At 49.4% G+C, this 19,096-nt stretch overlaps 1 protein-coding gene and 1 long non-coding RNA gene across 2 annotated transcripts; both read left to right on the top strand.

The window, feature by feature from the left end:
- The first annotated feature begins 7,575 nt into the window (after positions 1-7,575).
- Positions 7,576-8,513, top strand: LOC136510135 (uncharacterized). Its single transcript, XR_010772621.1, has 3 exons — positions 7,576-7,617; positions 8,217-8,312; positions 8,407-8,513. It is a non-coding gene; the product is annotated as an uncharacterized lncRNA (long non-coding RNA).
- Positions 8,514-11,114: 2,601 nt separating this feature from the next.
- On the top strand, positions 11,115-13,391 carry LOC136511285 (uncharacterized). The gene is made up of 2 exons (XM_066505411.1): positions 11,115-11,157; positions 12,289-13,391. The coding sequence occupies exons 1-2, from the start codon at positions 11,115-11,117 to the stop codon at positions 13,389-13,391; spliced, it is 1,146 nt and encodes a 381-aa protein (XP_066361508.1).
- Positions 13,392-19,096: the final 5,705 nt, after the last annotated feature.

The raw sequence follows: 19,096 nt of genomic DNA, 5'->3' as shown, positions 1-19,096 counted from the left end.
CGACCTCGACATCCCATGGGGCGCGCTTGCGCGCGAGGATGAACAGGCCGACATGGGGCAGGCCAACCTGACCCCGATTCCAGAGCATGCCCCAGTGTAATCTGAAGAGGTTGCGCCTCCAAGATCAACGGGGGAGGATGCGCCCCTGAGGTTGGCGGAGCAAGTTCACCCCGCTCCGACCGACCCCACCGGGGGATTGAAGCGGCCAATTGCCAATGTGGCGGAGTCGGAGTCGAGCGGCTAGCCCCCGAAACGATCTTGGATAATGGCGTCGAGGTGAGTTAACGACTTCTTCGTCCTTTTGTTGTGTTCTCGGATTTTGTTGTGTGACGTTGGTGCTTTCCGCAGGACCGGTCCCCATAGCTCCCTGACATTGGCGCCATAGAAGATCCTGGTGCATTGGCCAATCCCCCAGGAGCCGGCTGGCGTGGTGCCGAGGGCGCGCCATGATGCGCCGAGGCGGACACGGCATGGCCTGAGGAAGCGGGGGAGGCAGAGGCGCCGATTGTGCTGGGGGAGGCGCTCGTGGAACCGGCGCCCGCGCCGGTCGACACGCCCGAGTTGGGGCAGACGGGATGAGGTGCGACCGAGGTGTCCCCTGCAGACACGGCGATGGCTCGAACTTTGGAGCCCGCGCTGCCATCCTCCTCTGCCATCAGAGGGTCCACTCCCGAGGGAGCACTGGTGATGGAGGAGGTACCGTCGGCCCCCGTCGGGTCGACACCGACGGTTGCCACGACTGACCCCTCGGTTGGGGTTGGGCCCTCCCGGTCCCTTGTCCAGCCAGGCGACGATCCGCTCGTGTGGGGAGGAAACCAGCTCCACTAGGACAGGCGGCTGGACCCGAGCGAGTCGGTGTTCACCCTCGACGACCCGACGGAGGAGAAGGACTGGACGAGCGTGCGCTCAGGACTTGAGTCCGTAGTCCGCTCTCTGACCGACGCGTTGGGGGTGTTGAAGGATGACATCGCCCCGGCCGGCCAAGTTTGTCGTGTCTTCATGTTTTCTACTCTCGAGCCCTGTTTATATAATTCTAACCTGATTTTTTCACAGTCCCTTGCGATGCGCAGCCGGGAGAAGTCCCTATTCCTTCATCACGAGAGGGAGGTCTGGGGGTTTGCTGCCGAAGTACCGCGGCTGTAGGAGGAAGCGGCGAGCCTCTAGACCAAGGAACGGGAAGCCCGTCAACATGCCGACGATGCCAAGGACAAGCTCAAGGCTATGGTCACCAAGGCCGGGGAAGATGCCGTGGAGCTTGGACGACTCCGCCTGACCCTCGACCTTGTTCGGCGCGCGCTTGAAAATGAGCAGAAGTCGAAGGAAGAAACTAAGGGCCTGGCCGCTGCCTTGGCCGGGGATGTTGGCGTGCTCCAGAGGGAGAAGACGGTCCTCAAGGAGCAAGTGAAAGGTGAGGCTCCCGGTTACCTTTTTGCTTGACATTTGCAGTCGATTTTCTGACACTCTTTGGTGTTCAGCTTGAGTAGCCCTATAGAGGCAACTCTCCGAGGTGCGAGATCACTCCAGTCGGAGAGCAACAACCATGATGCCTTGCGCACTGCCATCGGGTTGGTCTTCGATGACCTTGGGGTCGCCCCGGCCGTGGAGACAAGCTCGCTCATAGTCCGGGTTACCCAGATCCTGGATCAGGCGCGCGCGCTCGCAAGGGAGGCCCTGCACACCAGCGTCCATCACGCGTTCGCCATCGCCCGCTCCCACTACATCGACATCGACATGCCAGTTATCAGTGAGGGCTTTGCGCCTGGCTACACTGACGCCGAACTGGACGAAATTGAGAAGGAAGCGGCTCCCCCGGCGTGGGACCTGGCGGAGAAGGTCTAAGAAGAAATCCTGCCCAAGGGTGTTTAGTTAGATAGCTGAGTCTGGCATCGGTCTTTTTGTAAAGACTTTTATTATGGCCGGAAACGTTGTTTGGCCTTTATATATATATATATATATATATACTTAAAGTTCGTTGTGATCTGACCCTTGTTTTTTGTTAAGGCATTAGAAACTTAAGTTGCGAGCGACTAAGTATTGATCACGCTGGTGAGCAAGCGATGACGTAGCCGTCACGGTGTAGGCTTTTTGCATTCCGACTAGTTTTACTCATCGTTAGTTTTCGGCAACTCTTATTTCTAGGTCTTGTCATAAAAAGGAAGAGTCGGATGGGAAAATGTTCCTGAGTATATATACATAAAGTTCGTTGGGATCCGACCCTCATTTTATGTTAAGACATTTAGAAACTTAAGTTGCGAGCGACTAAGTAATGATCATGCAGGTGAGCAAGCGATGCCGTAGCCGTCGGGGCATAGGCTTTTTGCATTCCAACCAGTTTTACTCATCGTTAGTTTTCGGCAACTCTTATTTCTAGGTCTTGTCATAAAAGAGAAGGGTCGGATGGAAAAATGTTTATGAGTATATGTACTCCTATCAGCCCCCGAGTAAAATCTGACCCTAGGTAGTTGCCAGGGTCGAGTGTTACTGAAGACCGATCAAATCGGAAGCGAATCCGATAGGAGGTAACATTTTTTGGTTTTTGTAGAAACATTACTTAGTTCGATAAGCATATTGAAAACTTTGGAATGGAAAGACTAAGGGTAAAAGCGACGTAGCTGCTCGATGTTCCAGGCGTTAGTGAAGACTTCACCGTCGATGGTCTTGAGCTTGTAGGTGCCTGGTCGGAGCACCTCCACGACAACATACGGTCCCTCCCACGGCGGGGAGAGCTTATGGCGGTCTTTGATGCTTTGGACGAGGCGGAGGACTAGATCTCCGACGTTGAAGGCCCAACCCCACACTCGACGACCGTGGTACCGTCGCAGCGCCTGCTGGTATTTGTCCGAGCAAAGGAGGGCGACGTCGCGTGCTTCATCTAGCTGGGCTCCGTCCTATGCTCCCCCTTGTTGGAGCTTCCGGACAAGAACTGCATCAAAAGGACGCAGTCTTTGTACAGGTGCTTGATGGGGAAAGCATGGCTCGGGCATGTCCCTTCAAGCAGCTTCTCGAAGTGGTCCAAGGTACCCTCCGCGGGCTTCTGGCCCCTCTTGCGGTCGGTGTTGACCACGAGCGAGCTCCTGCGCCACCGCTTGTTCTTCCTTTTGTTGGGGGCGGTTGGAGGCGCCTTCGTCGGCGTCCTCGTCCTGCTTTGCCTTGCCCTTGAGGGTGTGTCGGCCAAAGGCATGAGGTCCCATCAAGTCAGGGCTCGGGCTTCGGTCTTCACTGCTGCCATGGCGTCCGCCATGGCGTGGATGGTAGCCGTGGCAAGCCCCCTCGTTCGCACCGCCGTAGGCACGCCCACGAGCGTTGAGGGTGTCACGGGCGTCGTAGTGGAGGCCGAGAAGCTCATGCACCAGAACCGCAGTGCGCGGCCCGCCACCTGGTTGGGCCTGATGGACCGGTACGTCCTTGTCGGGTTGCCCTGAGGACGTGTCACGTATGCGAGCGTCGAGGGCGTCGCGCACGTCGTGGTGGGGGCCGAGACGCTCAAGCACCGGAACCGTGGTGCGCAGCCTGCACGGTAGTGCCATCGGGACTCTTTGGATGAGGTATTCCGGAGAGAGCGGCTGTCCTCCGGCAAGCCGCGTCATGATGCTGGCGAACGAAAAAGTGAGGTGGTGTAGGTCCTCCCGGGATGGTCGGGGTCCCAGGAAGGCGCTGAGCTGGCGCTCTAGCCTCCCGTAGTCGAACTTGAGGAGCTGGTCGCTTTCGACGACGTGGGCCTCTGGTGCATGTAGCCGTAGCTCCTCCAGCGCCTCAGCGATTACGCCGAGGCCGGTGGAGTGGAGTAGTTGGACGGCGGCGGGAGCCTGCGCCAGCTCTCCTTCCGATGTGGCGACAAAGTCTAGGTCCCCGAAGCGCACGTGCGCGCCTAGGACCCAGCTGACGTTGTGATTAGCCATCCGAGGCCTGGTATTGATGTCGAGACGCACAAAAAGGACCCCTACCTAGCGCGCTAACTGTCGGTGTTTCGAGTAAACACCAACGAGTAAATTTGTATATTGCGCGTCTGACCCGGATGGTGTGCTAAGAGGATACAAGGATTATACTGGTTCAGGCTAAATGTCCCTACGTCCAGTTTAGGGCTGCTTGTGTTACTAGCACTGAGTTTGTAGTAGGGGGTTACAAACTGTCGAGAGAGGGAGGAGCTCCCAAGTCTCTGTGGTTCGATTGCTCGATGCTTCTACTGCTCAATCTATCGGTCGATTGAACTCTCATGGTGCGATGTGCGATGCCCCTTAGTGCGCCCTGCTTTCCCTTTTATAGGCCAAGGAAAAAGCAGGGGTTACAATGGAAGGGAAGAGGGAAAAAGAAAGGGAAATAAGGCTCCTGGAGGTGCGCCGTCCTCCTCTTCGCGTGGGTCCCGCTGACCCTGTAGATCGTGGTGGCAGCTGCGTCGTACCGGGGTCCTGTTGGCCGCTACAGCATACGTGCGGGCGTCGTGCGCCGTTCTTGTCTTCCATCCCATCCGAGCGGACGGAATGGTCAAAGGGTCCTCTGATAGAGGCCATATGGGGGGCTGGCGGTACGGTGCCCGTCAATCTGACACCGGTTGACTGACGCTGAACGGAGGGTCAGGCAGGGAGTTGGCAGCACAGTGCCGGCCTATTGACGCGGTGGGCGACGTGAGTCTCCCAGCGTGCGCCTCCATGCCGTAGTGGTTGAAGCGGTCCAGGTCCCACTCTAGGGCCACTGCTTTTGTCCGGTAGCGAATCCAACCCCCAGGGAACGGGCGAGGCGGAAATCTCGCCCTGGGGGCCAGGCGAGACGGAATCCGGCCCTCGGGGGTCGGACGAGGCGGAGCCCTCCCCGTGGGACCGGATGAGTCGGAGCCCACACCTTGGGGTCGGGCGAGGCGGAAACCTCGTCATCGGAGTCGGACGAGGCGTGGCCCGGCCCCTGGGGGTCGGACGAGGCGGAAACCTAGTCCTCGGAGTCGGACGAGGTCGCAGTTGCGTCCTTAACCATCGGATGAGCCGACGTGACGCTCATTAATCCTTTGGCTCGGATACCCGGGTATAGATATCCGACACACATACTGCAGCTAAAGGACATGGAGATATGCACATACGGTATGAAAATGCTACAAGCTTATATATGGTCACCGGCCTGCTGTCTTACTTCTAACCTAAATATATATTTATGTGCCCAGCCTTTCAATTGCCTGGAACACATTTTGAAAGATCGACAAAGCTGCATGTGCTTATCTCTAGAAATCTTGTGTCTTCATAATAATATACTTATGTGCCCATAGCCTTACAATTTCTGTACCTACAAATCCATCCTTCATGGTTTAGTACCTCGCAAGCACTTACAGATTATTGTTTTTTACATGCCACCTAATTCAAGTGTACAACAAATTCGATATGTATGGAACAACTTTTAGTTAATTACTTCCTACATTTCAGTTGGGCTCCACGCCAGGAGAGGGCGTCCATGTCGCCCAAAATTCATACAGCCCTCTGGTCTCCGATCCAGTGGCTTAGCTGGCTTCGAGCCGATTAGCTTTGTCCTGCTTCTACTTCTAATCCCAACATAAAAAATATCTACTCCGCCTTATCTCGTTGATTGTGCTCCCTCCCAGCACCCACGACTCTCCTCCCACATCGCCGTGCCTCTGCTACTCCCGCCCCAGCCTTCCCTTCGTCTCTGTCTTTCTCTCTCCCTTTTTTGTTAACAATTGACCCTACATCTATTGTTGTCCCCTTTTCTGTTACCAATCTACATGATCACTACAAATTTTTAGTGTTGTCTAGGGTCTGACCTGCTCGGTTTGGCTGCATCTTCAGCCCAGTCAAGTATTGTGGCATAGATCTGAGCGCATGACCATATCAATGATATTTGTTTGTTTTTACTTAACATAAATTTGAGAGGATCTACACTGCAGTACTGATGCTTTTTGGTTCATTATTTGCATTCTGGTCATGTGCAGTGATGAGTACGCTTTCCTCTTCCTGTTACATTTTGATTTGAGGGAATGGGCCAATGCTGTGATGACCACATCATAAATTATGTTTAATGTTTCATGCAATGATCACGGGCTACCTTTCCGCAGTTTACACCTCTTTCTTTTTTTAAATGACTGAGGCAATGCTCATGACCTATGATGACTCTTCCTTTTACATCTCTCTGCTATGTTCATAATTGAGGCAATGATCATGCGCAATGTTGATTCTATTTTTTGCATCTCTTTCTACCTATAACTTGATGACTGAGGCAACGATCAGTTGCATGGTCCTGTTTTTCACATCTCTTTCGGCCTATTCTATTTTTTGTAGTTCCGAGGCACCAATGAAAATGGTGTTTGAAATCTGAGCTTGCGATGTCATTGCTTGTGATGATTTCTTCCTTTGTCTAAGCTGATCATTGCCTTTGGTTTTGCACTCATACTTGCTTATGATCATTGTCTGTGATGTCGATAACACATAACTGTGCAATCTGAGGTTCGGTTCATTGCCTGTGAAGTCATAGATACATTCTTGTTCATTCCAGGCTTCTGATCATTGCCTCTGATCAGTGCTCTCGACGTAAAATTATATATTGTTGGTTCTGAGCACATGCCCTGTTCCTAAGGATTACATTGTCAAAACACTTTTATTGTCTGCGTCAACTTTTCGTTCTCCTGTTTCTTTCATTTTTTAATACAAATATTATGCGCGCTGCTGTTTTTGGAACTCAGCTGCAATAGCTCCAGGCAAAGGTTAGTTACTTAGTCCTGTTTTTTTGCATCTCTTTCTACTTATTCTATTTTGTGTAGTTTGGAGGCACCATTTTAAATCTGATGGGAGTTAGTGTTTATTGCCTGTTCAATGGATAAGTAATTTTAAATCTTTCTCCTATACGGTACATGCATTCTCAAAAGGAACACATAATTCATTAGCATAGTTGCATGGGTTCGTATGAATGTACTCAATTCAGACCTCTGCGCCTGGTCGGATTTATGCACTCCCAGATTTTATGCTATTGATTTTTTTTGAAGTAAAATTATGCTATTGATTTTGATGTCACGTAGTCTAATCCCGACCCACCATTTTCACAAGTTTCTTTTCTATCGAGTATTATATCCATCAGGCAGCCATTGATTTCATCTCACTATATGGAATAAAAAAGAGCATGCTTGTGTCAATATGCTGGAGAAAGCCAAAGAATAGTTGGGTTAAATTGTGTTTTCTGCTCCGAGGAGGAAAATATTAATGAACTTTTCAGGAAGCGTCCACCGTGTTTGGGTAAAAAAAAAGGTCGTGAGGCTTGCCCATTTTTTATGCATGCATTAGGATTTCATTTTCAATGCTTTGGTGCTCTGGTTTCTTGAGCACTTTTACCTAAATCAAATTGTTTTCGTTCCCATTCTTCCTTTACTTCCTTTTCTTCACTTCTCTCCTTTGACCTTTGATTTGTATTTTGGGCTTACCAGGAATACTCATATCTGCTTAACAGGATCTGCTTTTGATATCATATTTGTCTTTTGTTCTACCACACCATGTGTCTGTTACAGTTTCTTTGTTGCAGGTCATGGCCGAGTCTTAATTTCTCTGCATTGAGGGAGAGATCATGCTAATTAAAGCAAAAATTCAAAAGCTACTATCCTAACAGGTGAAGCTGCAACTGTCATCCTCAAAAGTAAGATGTTTGCCATTTTTTGATGGATAAAAAAAATATGGGACCATTTAAGTCATGGGAATTCTATGTGTGTTTTCCCTTTTCCTTTTATAGCATCTTCAATTGAGTATTAATTGTTATCACCGCATTTATTTAATATATACGGTTTATAGTTTTGTAAATTTGATATATCATGATAGGTGCCTCCATTGAAAGAAGGGTTGGGTAGCATAGAGGTTGAGGGGAAATTTTCATGTATGCTTTGGGGTAGCATAGAGGTTTTGAAAATTATGCCTCTGCTATAATCTGAATCCTGTAAATATAGCCTCTGAAAATTATGCCCTAAATTATTATATCACAGCACAAACATGATCTAGAAATTTCATATAGCCTCTGCTAAAAGGACGTACCCAGTGCAGAGAGCTCCCACTCTGTGCGGGGTCTGGGGAAGGGTGTCAGTGGTAAGCCTTACCCTCGCTTGTGCAATGCGAGGAGACCGCGACTCGATATAGCCTCTGCTACCAATTCAAAAATATTTTCGCATTAGCTGCACCTGGTTATGCCTGCTTCCTCTTCTCATCTTTTCCTTCCTAATCAAAACATGGCTATTCTAATTACAGGCACCTGATACCACTAAAATTCCATGGAACACAGTTCATAGACATGCCAATTTCGGTGCACTCACATACAGCATGCACAATCCTCCCTTGTGATAAGTATGCCGATCCTGTGATGCCATTTGTCATCCTATTTTTATTTATCATTATACATGCACACCATCGATTCTTTATTTAACATAGATATTTGCAGATGTCATTGGTTTCATCATTGATATTCAGCCACCAATTCCTATATAATTTCCAGAGGCAAGGACAAGCTAACTACCCTTAGAGAGGTGCTCATAAAGGATCTGTAGAAGTGTTTTTACCTAAAAAGAGCTCTCAGTACTTGGTCACCGCCTTGCATCTTCATAATAATTTGTTTTTTTAAATCGACGTATGGGGGAAAAATGCTATTCCCATATTTTGCAAGGACACAAAGCTCCAAGTAACCTTATGGGGGTGCACAAGCTAAGGATTTCAACATTGATACTGTTTGTTGGCTGCTAAAAAAAACCCTGTAAGTTCACTCACAAATATAGCAGCTCTGTACACTGTCTCCAGCCTGTATATAACAATGGACACTCGAAAATATGCTTCCACTTGGTTAGCAGCTTTGCACAGTAATTCTCTTCTGTATTTTTTATGTGCTTATCACCACAACTTTGAATGCCCCTGTTTAAGTACCGCTTATCTTCGTAGCTCAGAACCAGCAAACTATCTGAATCCTTATGTGGATGTTCAATGACGATTATAGAGGCGCATGATTTAGAAGCAACCCATCTATGTCCTTCAGAAATCTGTGCTAAATGACAAAGTAGATACCTCTCAAGAACAATTCTTATATATATTTTTCTTACATGTCAAACACTACATTTACTGGTTGCTGCTTACCTGGAAACTACTATATATGACTAACAACTAATCTCATATTCACCGATTTCCTCTTCGTACACTACGCATAGTACATCTCACCGTACACTTTGTTACACCCCCGATTATCAATGTTTCCAGATTACTACCCCTTTTTCAAACTCTGGAAATTCCAAGAGCAACAACAGCTACTTACTGAGGACAGCGCTCCAATCAAATGGCAAAATCATCAACTTTTGTAGCGCTTATTGCCCAAGGTACAGATCCTCTGCCTCCACCCATTGTGTGATCACACCTTAGGCTTTACTTAACTGGTTCCGCTAAATTCATTAGTCCGTTACTAATATCTTTTTTACCCTCCTTTTTAATTGTTAGCTATTTCTAGATTGATCTCTCGTGAAACAAAAAAACAGAAAATCTTAATAGTTGCAGCTCTAAACCTACACATGTGTGATGACGTAGGTATCCCTTCCAGATTCATATCTACGATTTCAAATACATGTATGCCATACATAAATTACTGTCAACTTGCAGCATTTGATAATACCTATGACACTGACCTTAACCTCCTACAAGTTCACAATTTTTTATAGTTTACAATAGCCTGTCTAATTAATATGTCTATTTTATCATAACTAGGTGCTATTTTATTTTTTTCCCTATTCCCAGCTGTAGGTATGACTACACAGGTAAATTCGCGGATATATTAGTGGCTTACATTATCCTATTTTGTCATAACTATGTCTTATGAGTTTAGGGAACACACACGAACATAGATTTCTTTTCACATAACCATTCGACATATAATGTTCCAATCAGAACAACATACTACTTATCTGCTTTCGTTCAAGATCGGTGATGTCAAATAAAATTAGTTGTTTTGGTACTCTTCTTAATTCTACAGGTTGTCCCTAATTCTGTGTCTTGTCACAGGCATGGAGAGATGTGCACACTCCAAATTCAGTGGAGGACCACATGTCTCACTTTACCAAAAGTTGTTGCTGTATGCAGAATAAATAGGGCTTTTTATGTATTTTGTGTATGTATATCTTTGTGCTTTCCATACTACACCAGGAATCAGCTCCACGGCTGTAAATATGTATGCTTACATACCCCCTTTGAATTTAACAGCTACTGCGCTTTGTACCCTGCTGCATCAGTAAATGCAGGTGTTCGTATCATAATGTACTCAGCTTTTGGATTCTCCAAGTGGTACACACCATCTGTAATGCATATACAAAGCTCTTTATATATTTATATGTAACTCTTAGATGCCTTTGAGCCCATAAATTAAAATATATCTTCATCTTCTACTATCACACAAAATTATCTGTATTTATGAACGCGCGCTGTATGCAACATGTGTATCTTACCTGTATAAACCTAAAGGTACTTGCTTGCGCTCGCGCGCAGGGGCGCGCGGTTCGTACTAGTGATATATAATGTCACGTCCGCAGAGGCTCAACCTCGCCCTCCAACTTCTTGGGCGTGCGACTACCGTGACGGCATCATCTTCTTCCATCACACCAGCGTCTTGCTGGGCAGTCCGGCGGGCCGTTGGTCACTTGCTCATACCAACGGCACCACTTTGCTCGTGCTGCCACGGTGAGAATCTTCACCGAGGCCTCTCCCGGTTTGTTTCAGGTGTTGGATTGTTTGTTATAATAATACTCTCCACTGAATTACTTCTGGTTGTTTGATTACCATGTCTCGTTTGCATCAAACGAACAACGGCCTGTTCGCTGGTTGGTTTCTGGATTGGTTTGGGCTGGCTGGTGCTGGTTTGTTGTGAGAGAAAAATACTGTTGGCTGGTTGGTTTGGGCTGGCTAAAACCAACAAGCGAACATGCTGCAAATTGATGAATTGAGAGAAAAGCAGCCCAGGCCTCCTCAGAGAGAACAGCCCACCCAAGGCCGTCCATATTCCAGACCTATCTCGCGACGCCCACCCGCCGCCGCCGCGCCCGCTGGGCATTCTGCTCCGTAGCTCCGCCCCATCGCCTCCATTCTCCAGCGCTGTGCTGCGTCGGTTTGAATCCACCGGCGATGGGCCTCTCGCGCCGGTTTCTGAATCTGATCATGGACAACGGCATCCAGGAGCCAAATCGCTGCGCTGCATCGACCTGAGGCGCCACAAGCAGTTCAACACAAGAACACCTGTACTGCCGCCACCGAAAGCATAGTGGGCCATGCAGCCCGAGCCCGTCGGCCCGTTTTTTTGGCCCGGCCCAAGCACGGCCCGACCCGGCGGATAGCGGGCCCAAGCTAGCCCGGCACGGAGGAGCAGGCCGTGCCTGGGCCTTACCCCAGGCACGTGGGCCGGCACGGCACGGCCTGCTACAGAACAGGCGGCCCGCTAGCGGCCCGGCCTGCCGCCTCCCCGCGGTCCGCTCCCCGCTCGCACCCTCCCCGTGCCCCACTCCCGATTCCCCGAACCCTAACTCCCTTCCCCTCCCCCTCCACGCCACCCCGCGCAGTCCCCTCCCCACGCGGCCGCGCCGCACTCACTCCTCTGCGCCGACAGCGCCGCACTCCGCCCTCCTCCGCTAACCCTCCCCCGCGACTTTGCTCCCCCGTCCTCTGCTCGCCGGCAGGTGGCGCCGCCGGCTCCTTCCCTCCTCGCGGCCGCGCCTCGAGAGCGAGTGCGCCGGCCCCAGGCTCCGCGGAGTCCGCGCCTCGGGTGCGCTGTCGCGGCCTGCGAGGCCGCCGGATCCGGCTCAAGCAGCTGCCTCGCTTTCCCCGCCTCTCTCTCGTCTCTGCGGCAGTGCGGCCTCCTCCATGCACCGCCGTTGGCCTCGAGCGTGGCAGCCGGCTTCGAGCGACCGGATCTGGCGTCCCATTGCCTGCTCCGACGGTTGACGCTGCGGATCTGCCTCGAGGCCAGGGCGAGCGCGCCGGCGTCGACCGCCGCCACCGCGCTCCCGTGCTGCCCCTCCTGTTCTTCCCTTTCCTCTCTTTGATGCCTCCGACGCGCCGTCGTCACCTATTGAAGCGGGCCTTGGGCTGGCCCGGCCTCCCTGACAGGCCATGCTTACCGGGCCGGCCCGGCACGAAAAACAGCCCAGCAGGCCGTGCCTGGGCCGTCAGCTAGGCCCGTGGCCTTTTTAGGCACGTCCCGGTGGCCCGGCGTGCCGTGCCGTGCTTTTGACGGGCCCGTGCCATGCCGTGCCGGACCGGCCCGTTGGCCATCTATAACCGAAAGGAAACAGGTCTGAATCAGAATTTCCGCCGCAAGACGACCGCAAGAACTATAAGCAAGCAGCAGCTTCATCGATCACAAGAAAGATCCGGGAGATTCAGCTTCCTCAACCAACCATGAACTTCCGATGCTCAATCGTAGACTGTTACTGGTATATGAAGTGTTTGCCGCTTGCAGGTCGAAAGCTGCTGTGCGTGGACCCATCTTACCGCGCTGTCCTCTTCGACGTGAACACGCGCCGAGTGGAGACCATTCCCTACTTCCACGTGCCCAAGCATTCGCCCTTGCCCTGCTTTGTCCCGCTCCCATCCAGTGCTGATGCCGCCGCCGCCGCCGGTAATGGCAGCTTCTACATCATTGAGGGCCGTCCCTATCAGGAGGAGCTGCAGGGAGACGACGAGCAGCTGAGCAATCAGTTTGAGGCTTTTGTCTACAAATGCGATTCCAAGTCCTGGCAGAGGCAGTTCCTCCCACCGCCGCCATTTGTCCATGACCCTAAGCACTACGAGAACAGCAAGCACCCCGACATCACCTCCTACGCGGTGGTCGAACGAGGCGGCTCCCATGTCGTCTACGTTTCGGCGGATAGCACTGGCGCCTACTGCTTGGACACGGTGACACACACTTGGAGCCATGTCGGCGACTGGATGCTACCCTTCACAGGTAAGGTCGAATATGTGCCGGAGCTGAAGCTGTGGTTTGGCATCTGCACCCAGGACTGGCAACTGTGCGCTGCTGACCTGTCCACCATGGACTCCCAGTCCCAGCCACAGCTAGTAGGCACTTGGAAGGAGCTCGAGGCACCTGGAGACTGGAGGGAGATGAAGCCTCCTCAGCTTGTCAACCTAGGCTCTGGCAGGTTCTGCATCACAAGGTTCTTCTTCCGTGCTCTACCGAATCCCATGTCCTATGTGAATCCGATGGCCTACTGTGATTCTGAATATTTCACCGTCTTGACTGGTATCGATGTGGTGCCATGTGTCCATGACGCCCATGGGACTGCCAGTGACACCTTTAGCGGTGGCAATGGCAGCAAGGGTAAAGTGCAGCTCCAAATGATCAAGCACAATTCAAGACGCCACATTTCTTATGGCAGTGTTGGTAACATTGAGGTAGTGTTCTGAATAAGTTTGGTTCGTTGCTTCCAGACCCCCCCTGTGTGTTATCTTATCCATCACTACTATCATGCGTCTGAATAAATTCGGGGCTTCGATTTGTCTGCAAGAGACAACTCGGTATCTCTTCCCTTGAGAACTTGCTTTACTTTGTCATCAAAGCCTAGCTGTTTTTTGTTTAGTGCTATATGTATGGTGATATTGAGACTATTCGTTTCGGCTGAATTGGCTTATAAGCCATGGCTGAAAGTACTGCTGGCTAGTTTGGTGTGAGAGAAAAACACTGTTCAAGCCGTTGATTATAAGCCAGATACGAGCGAATAAACCGAAACGAACATGGTGTCTTTTGCAATTGTACAATCCGACCGAGTTATCTTAGTTTTGGCGCTCTACCATTTATGTGGTGACAATGAAGACTCATGTATCTTACAATATTTTTTTTACGGATTCTAATTGTCATGACAGTCTTAAGAGCGGAGTAGTCCATTTTCTACTATGTTTAGTGACAATATGACATCTCTTGCAATATAATGGGTACAAACCGCCAAGGAAAATAGTTTTCACCTTGGCAGTGTTACTTCTGCTTCCAGACATCTCCATTGAGATAAGACAATAATAGTTGAGTCCACAATTCCACATCGACATTAAGCAGTGGGAGCACAAAGTGCTGAAGGACTGATTCTCACTGTTCAATGTCAAGCAATATACGATATAGATCTGCTTTGGACCCCGTGCACCACTTAATAGTAATGAGCAAGGACAGGTAACCAAATAAGCTGTTCAAGAAGATCAGCTGGGGAATGAACTGGTACCACACATTAAGACTGTTCCTGAAAAAAATTGCATTGAAGTAACTAATCAGATTCCAAGGTTCATTTGTGCAAATCCAAGAAGAATCGAGATCTTCATCTTCAGTGAATTGAGAAACGGCAGCTCGCTGCGGCTACCGTGCCAGACAGGGTCCACAGCAAAAGGGTATGCATCTCTCTTACCTTAATTAGTCCTTCAGTACAAGCATCACTACAAGAAGGGATCACGGCATGCATAGGGAGATTTACCGAAAAGCCCAAATGGAACAGAGAAAAATTCACTGTATATTAATCCTGTGTAGATTGAAAAAACTGCCATCATCATGACGCCCACCAAACATCATCTCCATTGTGTCTCCAAGTTTCTGTGAAGCTAGTTTCTTCTCCTGGATTATCAGATAAAGTGTTGCAACCTTGTTCGCTTGAACTTATCAGCCGGCTTATCAGCTAGAATCTACAGTATTTTTCTCTCACAACAAAACAGCTTCGCTGCCGAACATAGCGGCGCCGGTCACAGCTGCCTAGAAATCAGCTCCTACGTTCTTGTCAAAGCGGCTCTCAGATCTGCGTATCCGTAGACGGTAACGGCACCTACTGCTTGGACGCGGCGAGCGACACCGGCACCTACTGCATCGTGACGGACACCGCCACCTACTGCAAGGACGACGCGTGGAGTGAAGTGGGCAAGTAGACGCTGCCCTTCCGAGGCGAGGTTCACTACGTTCCCGAGCTCAAGCTCTGGTTTGGCTTCGCTGCCGAGGACCAGAACCTGCTGGCTGCTGCTGACCTCTCCGCCATGGATTCCCACTCCCAGCCACAGGTCCTGGAGTCTTGGAAGGAAATCGAGACACCCAATGGATGGCAGCAGGTACAGGACCCTCAGCTTGTCAGCCTTGGCTCTCGCAGGTTCTGCATCGCGAGGTTCTTTCGCACCGGCACCGCCATGGATGATTGCCAGAATGTTACGGTCCTGACCGGTGTGGAGGTTGTCCGTGGTGTCAATGTCTTCCCTGGCAAAGTGGGGGATCTTCGGGTGGTCAAGCACAAATCACTATGTCACAAGTCGGGATGTGGCGAGGATACCATCACAGCGGTTTTCTAAATCATTTTAGGGTGGCTTTGACTCCTGCTATCCATATGTGTATCGTCTGAATAATTTTGGTTTACTAGCTTGATTCACCAAAAACCAATTTCATTTCATCATAACATAAAAAAGCAGTGGCGAATTTACACGTGTTAGTAATAGGTGACTGAATAATTACCGCGTTATTTTTGCGTATGTACAGTATTCATTTACATGTTGGATTGCACGCATGCTGGATGCCGAACAGTAGGGGGTGTTAGTTGATCTCCACCAATCGGTCTATTGGGCCCTTGCCTCTGCGCCCTGATCGGGGGCGCCCAACCCTAATAGGTTGGTGGCCCCCTGTCGCACAGCACATATAAAGATAGGTGGGGATCACAGCTCCAGTCATGAGGTTGGTCTGAGCCGCCATGATCCCACCGATAGAAACCCTAATCCGATCTACAGTGTGCTGCCAGCAACGGGATGCCCCACCACACCGCCGTCGCCTCTGCAGGGTCTCCACCGGTCCACTGGATCGCCACTTCGCCTCCTCACCACCGTGCCGAGCACCGACGTCCGCGAGGCGGCATCCAGGGCGAACTTGGCGTCTACGTTGCTGCGGCCCAACTACGCTAAGGCGAGGAGGCTTACCCCGAATCTACGGTTACACAGAAAGGTACACAAAGATTTTAACAATGGTATCAGAGCGAGGTTGCCAGTGTGTAACCCTAACCCTAACCGGGTAAAAGCAAAGAGAAAAGGGACCGGGGGTGGCGGACGTCACTGGAACCCCGGTCACCACCGCCACCGCGCGGGGAAAAGATGCCGCACCGCCGTTCTCACCGGCGCACGGCAAGAACAGAACAAATCTAGTTCGGATCTGAGGAAAGGAGTAAAAGGAAAGAAGAACAGTGGTTCCCCAACCCTAACCCTAACTGGGTGAAGGGGAAGAACAACAGTGAACCCGATTCGGATGAACTAACCCATCCTCATTCCAATCGGAATCAAAACCGTGAAAAGAAATCAAAAGAAAAGGTTCAACCGAACCCTAACCCTAACTCGCATGAAGAAGGGGAAGGGAAGCGATTCGGATGAACTCCAAAAGGAAAAGAAATCAAAAGAAAAGTGCAAACCCCGAAACCCTAACCCTAGTACCCCAATCGGTTGAATCCGTAGAAAGAAGCAGATTCAAAAGAAAAGAAAAGAAAGGGAAGAGGGGAAGGGGATAATCTCGCAGATCTCGAATCAAACCAAAAGAAAACCCGAATCGGAGATCTCGAATCAAACCAAAAGAAAACACGAATAGGGTTCAACCGAACCCTAACCCTAACTCGCATGAAGAAGGGGAAGAGAAAGATTCGGTATAAATAGAAAAGAACCGATCAAAAGAAGATCCAAACCCTAATTCCCCACACCAGTTCGGAAAAGAGAAGAATAACTCAAATCCGAAGGGGAAGAAGAAAAGGAAGAGAATGGAAAGAGACCTCGCCGTGCACCGGGTGAACCGTTCGCCGACGCGGGAGAAGAGGGCCGAGCCGAGGGGGGAGATGTTTCTGCCAGGCTCGGCCAAGGGGGCGCCGCGGCCAAGGCCGCTCGACGGCAGCGTGCTCACCCGTTGGGGAGCACGCGCGCCGGCGAGGGGGCCAGCGACGGCGCCATGGCTGCCGCTCGCTCGCTGCGTCCACCGTTTCGCCGCTCGTCTCACTCGGTCGCTGCTGGTTGCGCTGAGGTAGAGAGAGGAGAGAGCGGTGAAGAAGAGAGAGAAGCAGAGAGTGCGAATGGCCTAGGGTTTCCAGTCGGAGGCCGCGGCCGCGGTTTTGTTCGCGCGAAATCGACGCGCAGCCGTCGATCTCCATCGGACGGCCGAGATTGAATGGGCCAGAGATGCGGCCCAGGCGAGCGCGCACGGCCGAGCGGCTTTGCCGGCCCAGGCCCAGGTTGCGGCCTGGGTGCGGCCGGGCGTCGCGCAAGGCAGATGGGCCGGGCTGTTTTGACGGCCGGGCCGAAAGAATAGTGAGCATTTGAGTCATTTTTCGTTTTTCATTTTCCAGTAAAGGTTTTATTTCCTGGAAATTGATTAATGGCTTAAATAAAATAGAAAAAGTAATTTTTCCCTATGGGTAAAATTAAAGAAATTGAGTATACGTTTTTCCACTGCTAAAGAAATTGTTTATTCTCCAGTTATTTTGAATCAATGTGATATTTAATTGGAGAAAAAGAGAGTTTTTCCGCTGCTAAAAAAATTGTTTATTCTCCAGTTATTTTGAACCAATGTGTTGTTTTAATTGGAGAAAAAGAGACTTTGACATGATTATGATGTTGTTATTTTTTGGCCAACGTTGTTAATAACAATATCGTAATTTTAATGATTTTATGCATTAATTCTATTTCTGCCCAACGGTGATGTAGAATTAGTGTATAAGAACAATTATGAATTTTAATGATTTATGCATTAATTCTATTTCTGCCCAACGGTGATGTAGAATTCATGTGTAAGAACAGTTGTGAATTTTAATGATTTTATACATTAATTCTATTTCTGCCTAACGGTGATGTAGAATTAGTGTATACGAACAGTTGTATGTTTTGATTTTGACCAACGTTGGAATCAAGGCATGCAAATGATGTTATTTTTATGTTAAGAAAAGTTTTGACCTGATTTTCATCTTGTCTAAGGTGGACTGTGTAGTCACCTCGTCGTGTTCCACAGAGCCTGTGGCACCAGTGAGGGAGACAAACGAGGATGATGACGTTTGAGCAACTAAAGAGAGGGATTTTGAAATCCCAAAAGATGTCATATGCTCTTGTGCATAGGAAGTGGGTCACTGCCAACAAGAAATGTTTGGCTGTGATAAAGAATACGATTGAGTCTGCAATTGTGGACTCAATCCCAGAGTATGACACGATCAACGAGTACCTCGATAGAATAAAGAGTCAGTTCACTGGCTCTTCAAAGACATTTGCTACCCAGCTGATAAAGCAGCTGGTGACAGAGCGTTACTCTGATAATGGTGGCATAAGAGAGCTCACAATGCGTCGTTGAAATTATGGCACTATCGTTTAGGCCATATTTCGAGGGAAAGAATAGAAAGACTAGTTAAGAATAATATTCTTCCTCCATTAGAGCTCTCAGAATGCATAAAAAGAAAGTATGTAAAGAAAATTAAGAAAGATGCCAAACGAAGCGCATAAATTTAATAGATTATTCACACAAACATCTGTGGTTAGTTTTCTGTAAAGAGTGTGGATGGTTATGTTTCGTTCATAACATTCACAGATGATTACTCCCATTATGGCTACATTTATCCAATCAAAGAAAGAAAAGAAGCATTGGATAAATTTAGGATATTTAAGGCAAAAGTTGAAAATCAACACAATTTAAAGATTAAGATAGTCAGGTTCGACCGTGGGGGAGTACTACGGTCGGCATACCCCATATGGCTAAGTTTCTGGACCTTTTGTAAGGTTCTTATAGGAGAATGGCATAGTAGCCCAATATTCTATACCAGGTGAACCTCAGCAGAATGGAATAGCTGAAAGATGGAATTGTACCCTGATGGATATGGTGCGCAGTATGATAAGTTACTCCACCTTACAGTTGAGCCTGTGGATGGAGGCGTTAAAAACCGCCATTCATATTCTCAATAAAGTACCAAGTAAGTCGGTGTCCAAAACACCGTATGAGTTGTGGACAGAAAGAGTACCCTCACTAAACCACTTGAGTGTGTGGGAGAGCCCTGCTGAGGCTAAAGTATTTAACCCAAACATTGAGAAGTTAGATCCTAAAATAGTAAGTTTGCTATTTCATTGGCTGCCCAGAAAAGTCAAAAGGTCTTCGT

Source organism: Miscanthus floridulus, chromosome 16 (genome assembly GCF_019320115.1).
Source record: "Miscanthus floridulus cultivar M001 chromosome 16, ASM1932011v1, whole genome shotgun sequence".
Lineage (NCBI taxonomy): Eukaryota > Viridiplantae > Streptophyta > Magnoliopsida > Poales > Poaceae > Miscanthus > Miscanthus floridulus.
Note: the sequence above shows the minus strand (reverse complement) of the source record. Positions and strands in the feature narration are given on the sequence as shown.

Excerpts from the sequence above, each read along its gene's own strand:
- LOC136511285 (XM_066505411.1), top strand. The coding sequence starts at position 11,115 with ATGGGCCTCTCGCGCCGGTTTCTGAATCTGATCATGGACAACG. Across the intron at positions 11,158-12,288 it reads GAATCTGATCATGGACAACG|AATTTCCGCCGCAAGACGAC; the intron begins GCATCCAGGAGC and ends GGTCTGAATCAG.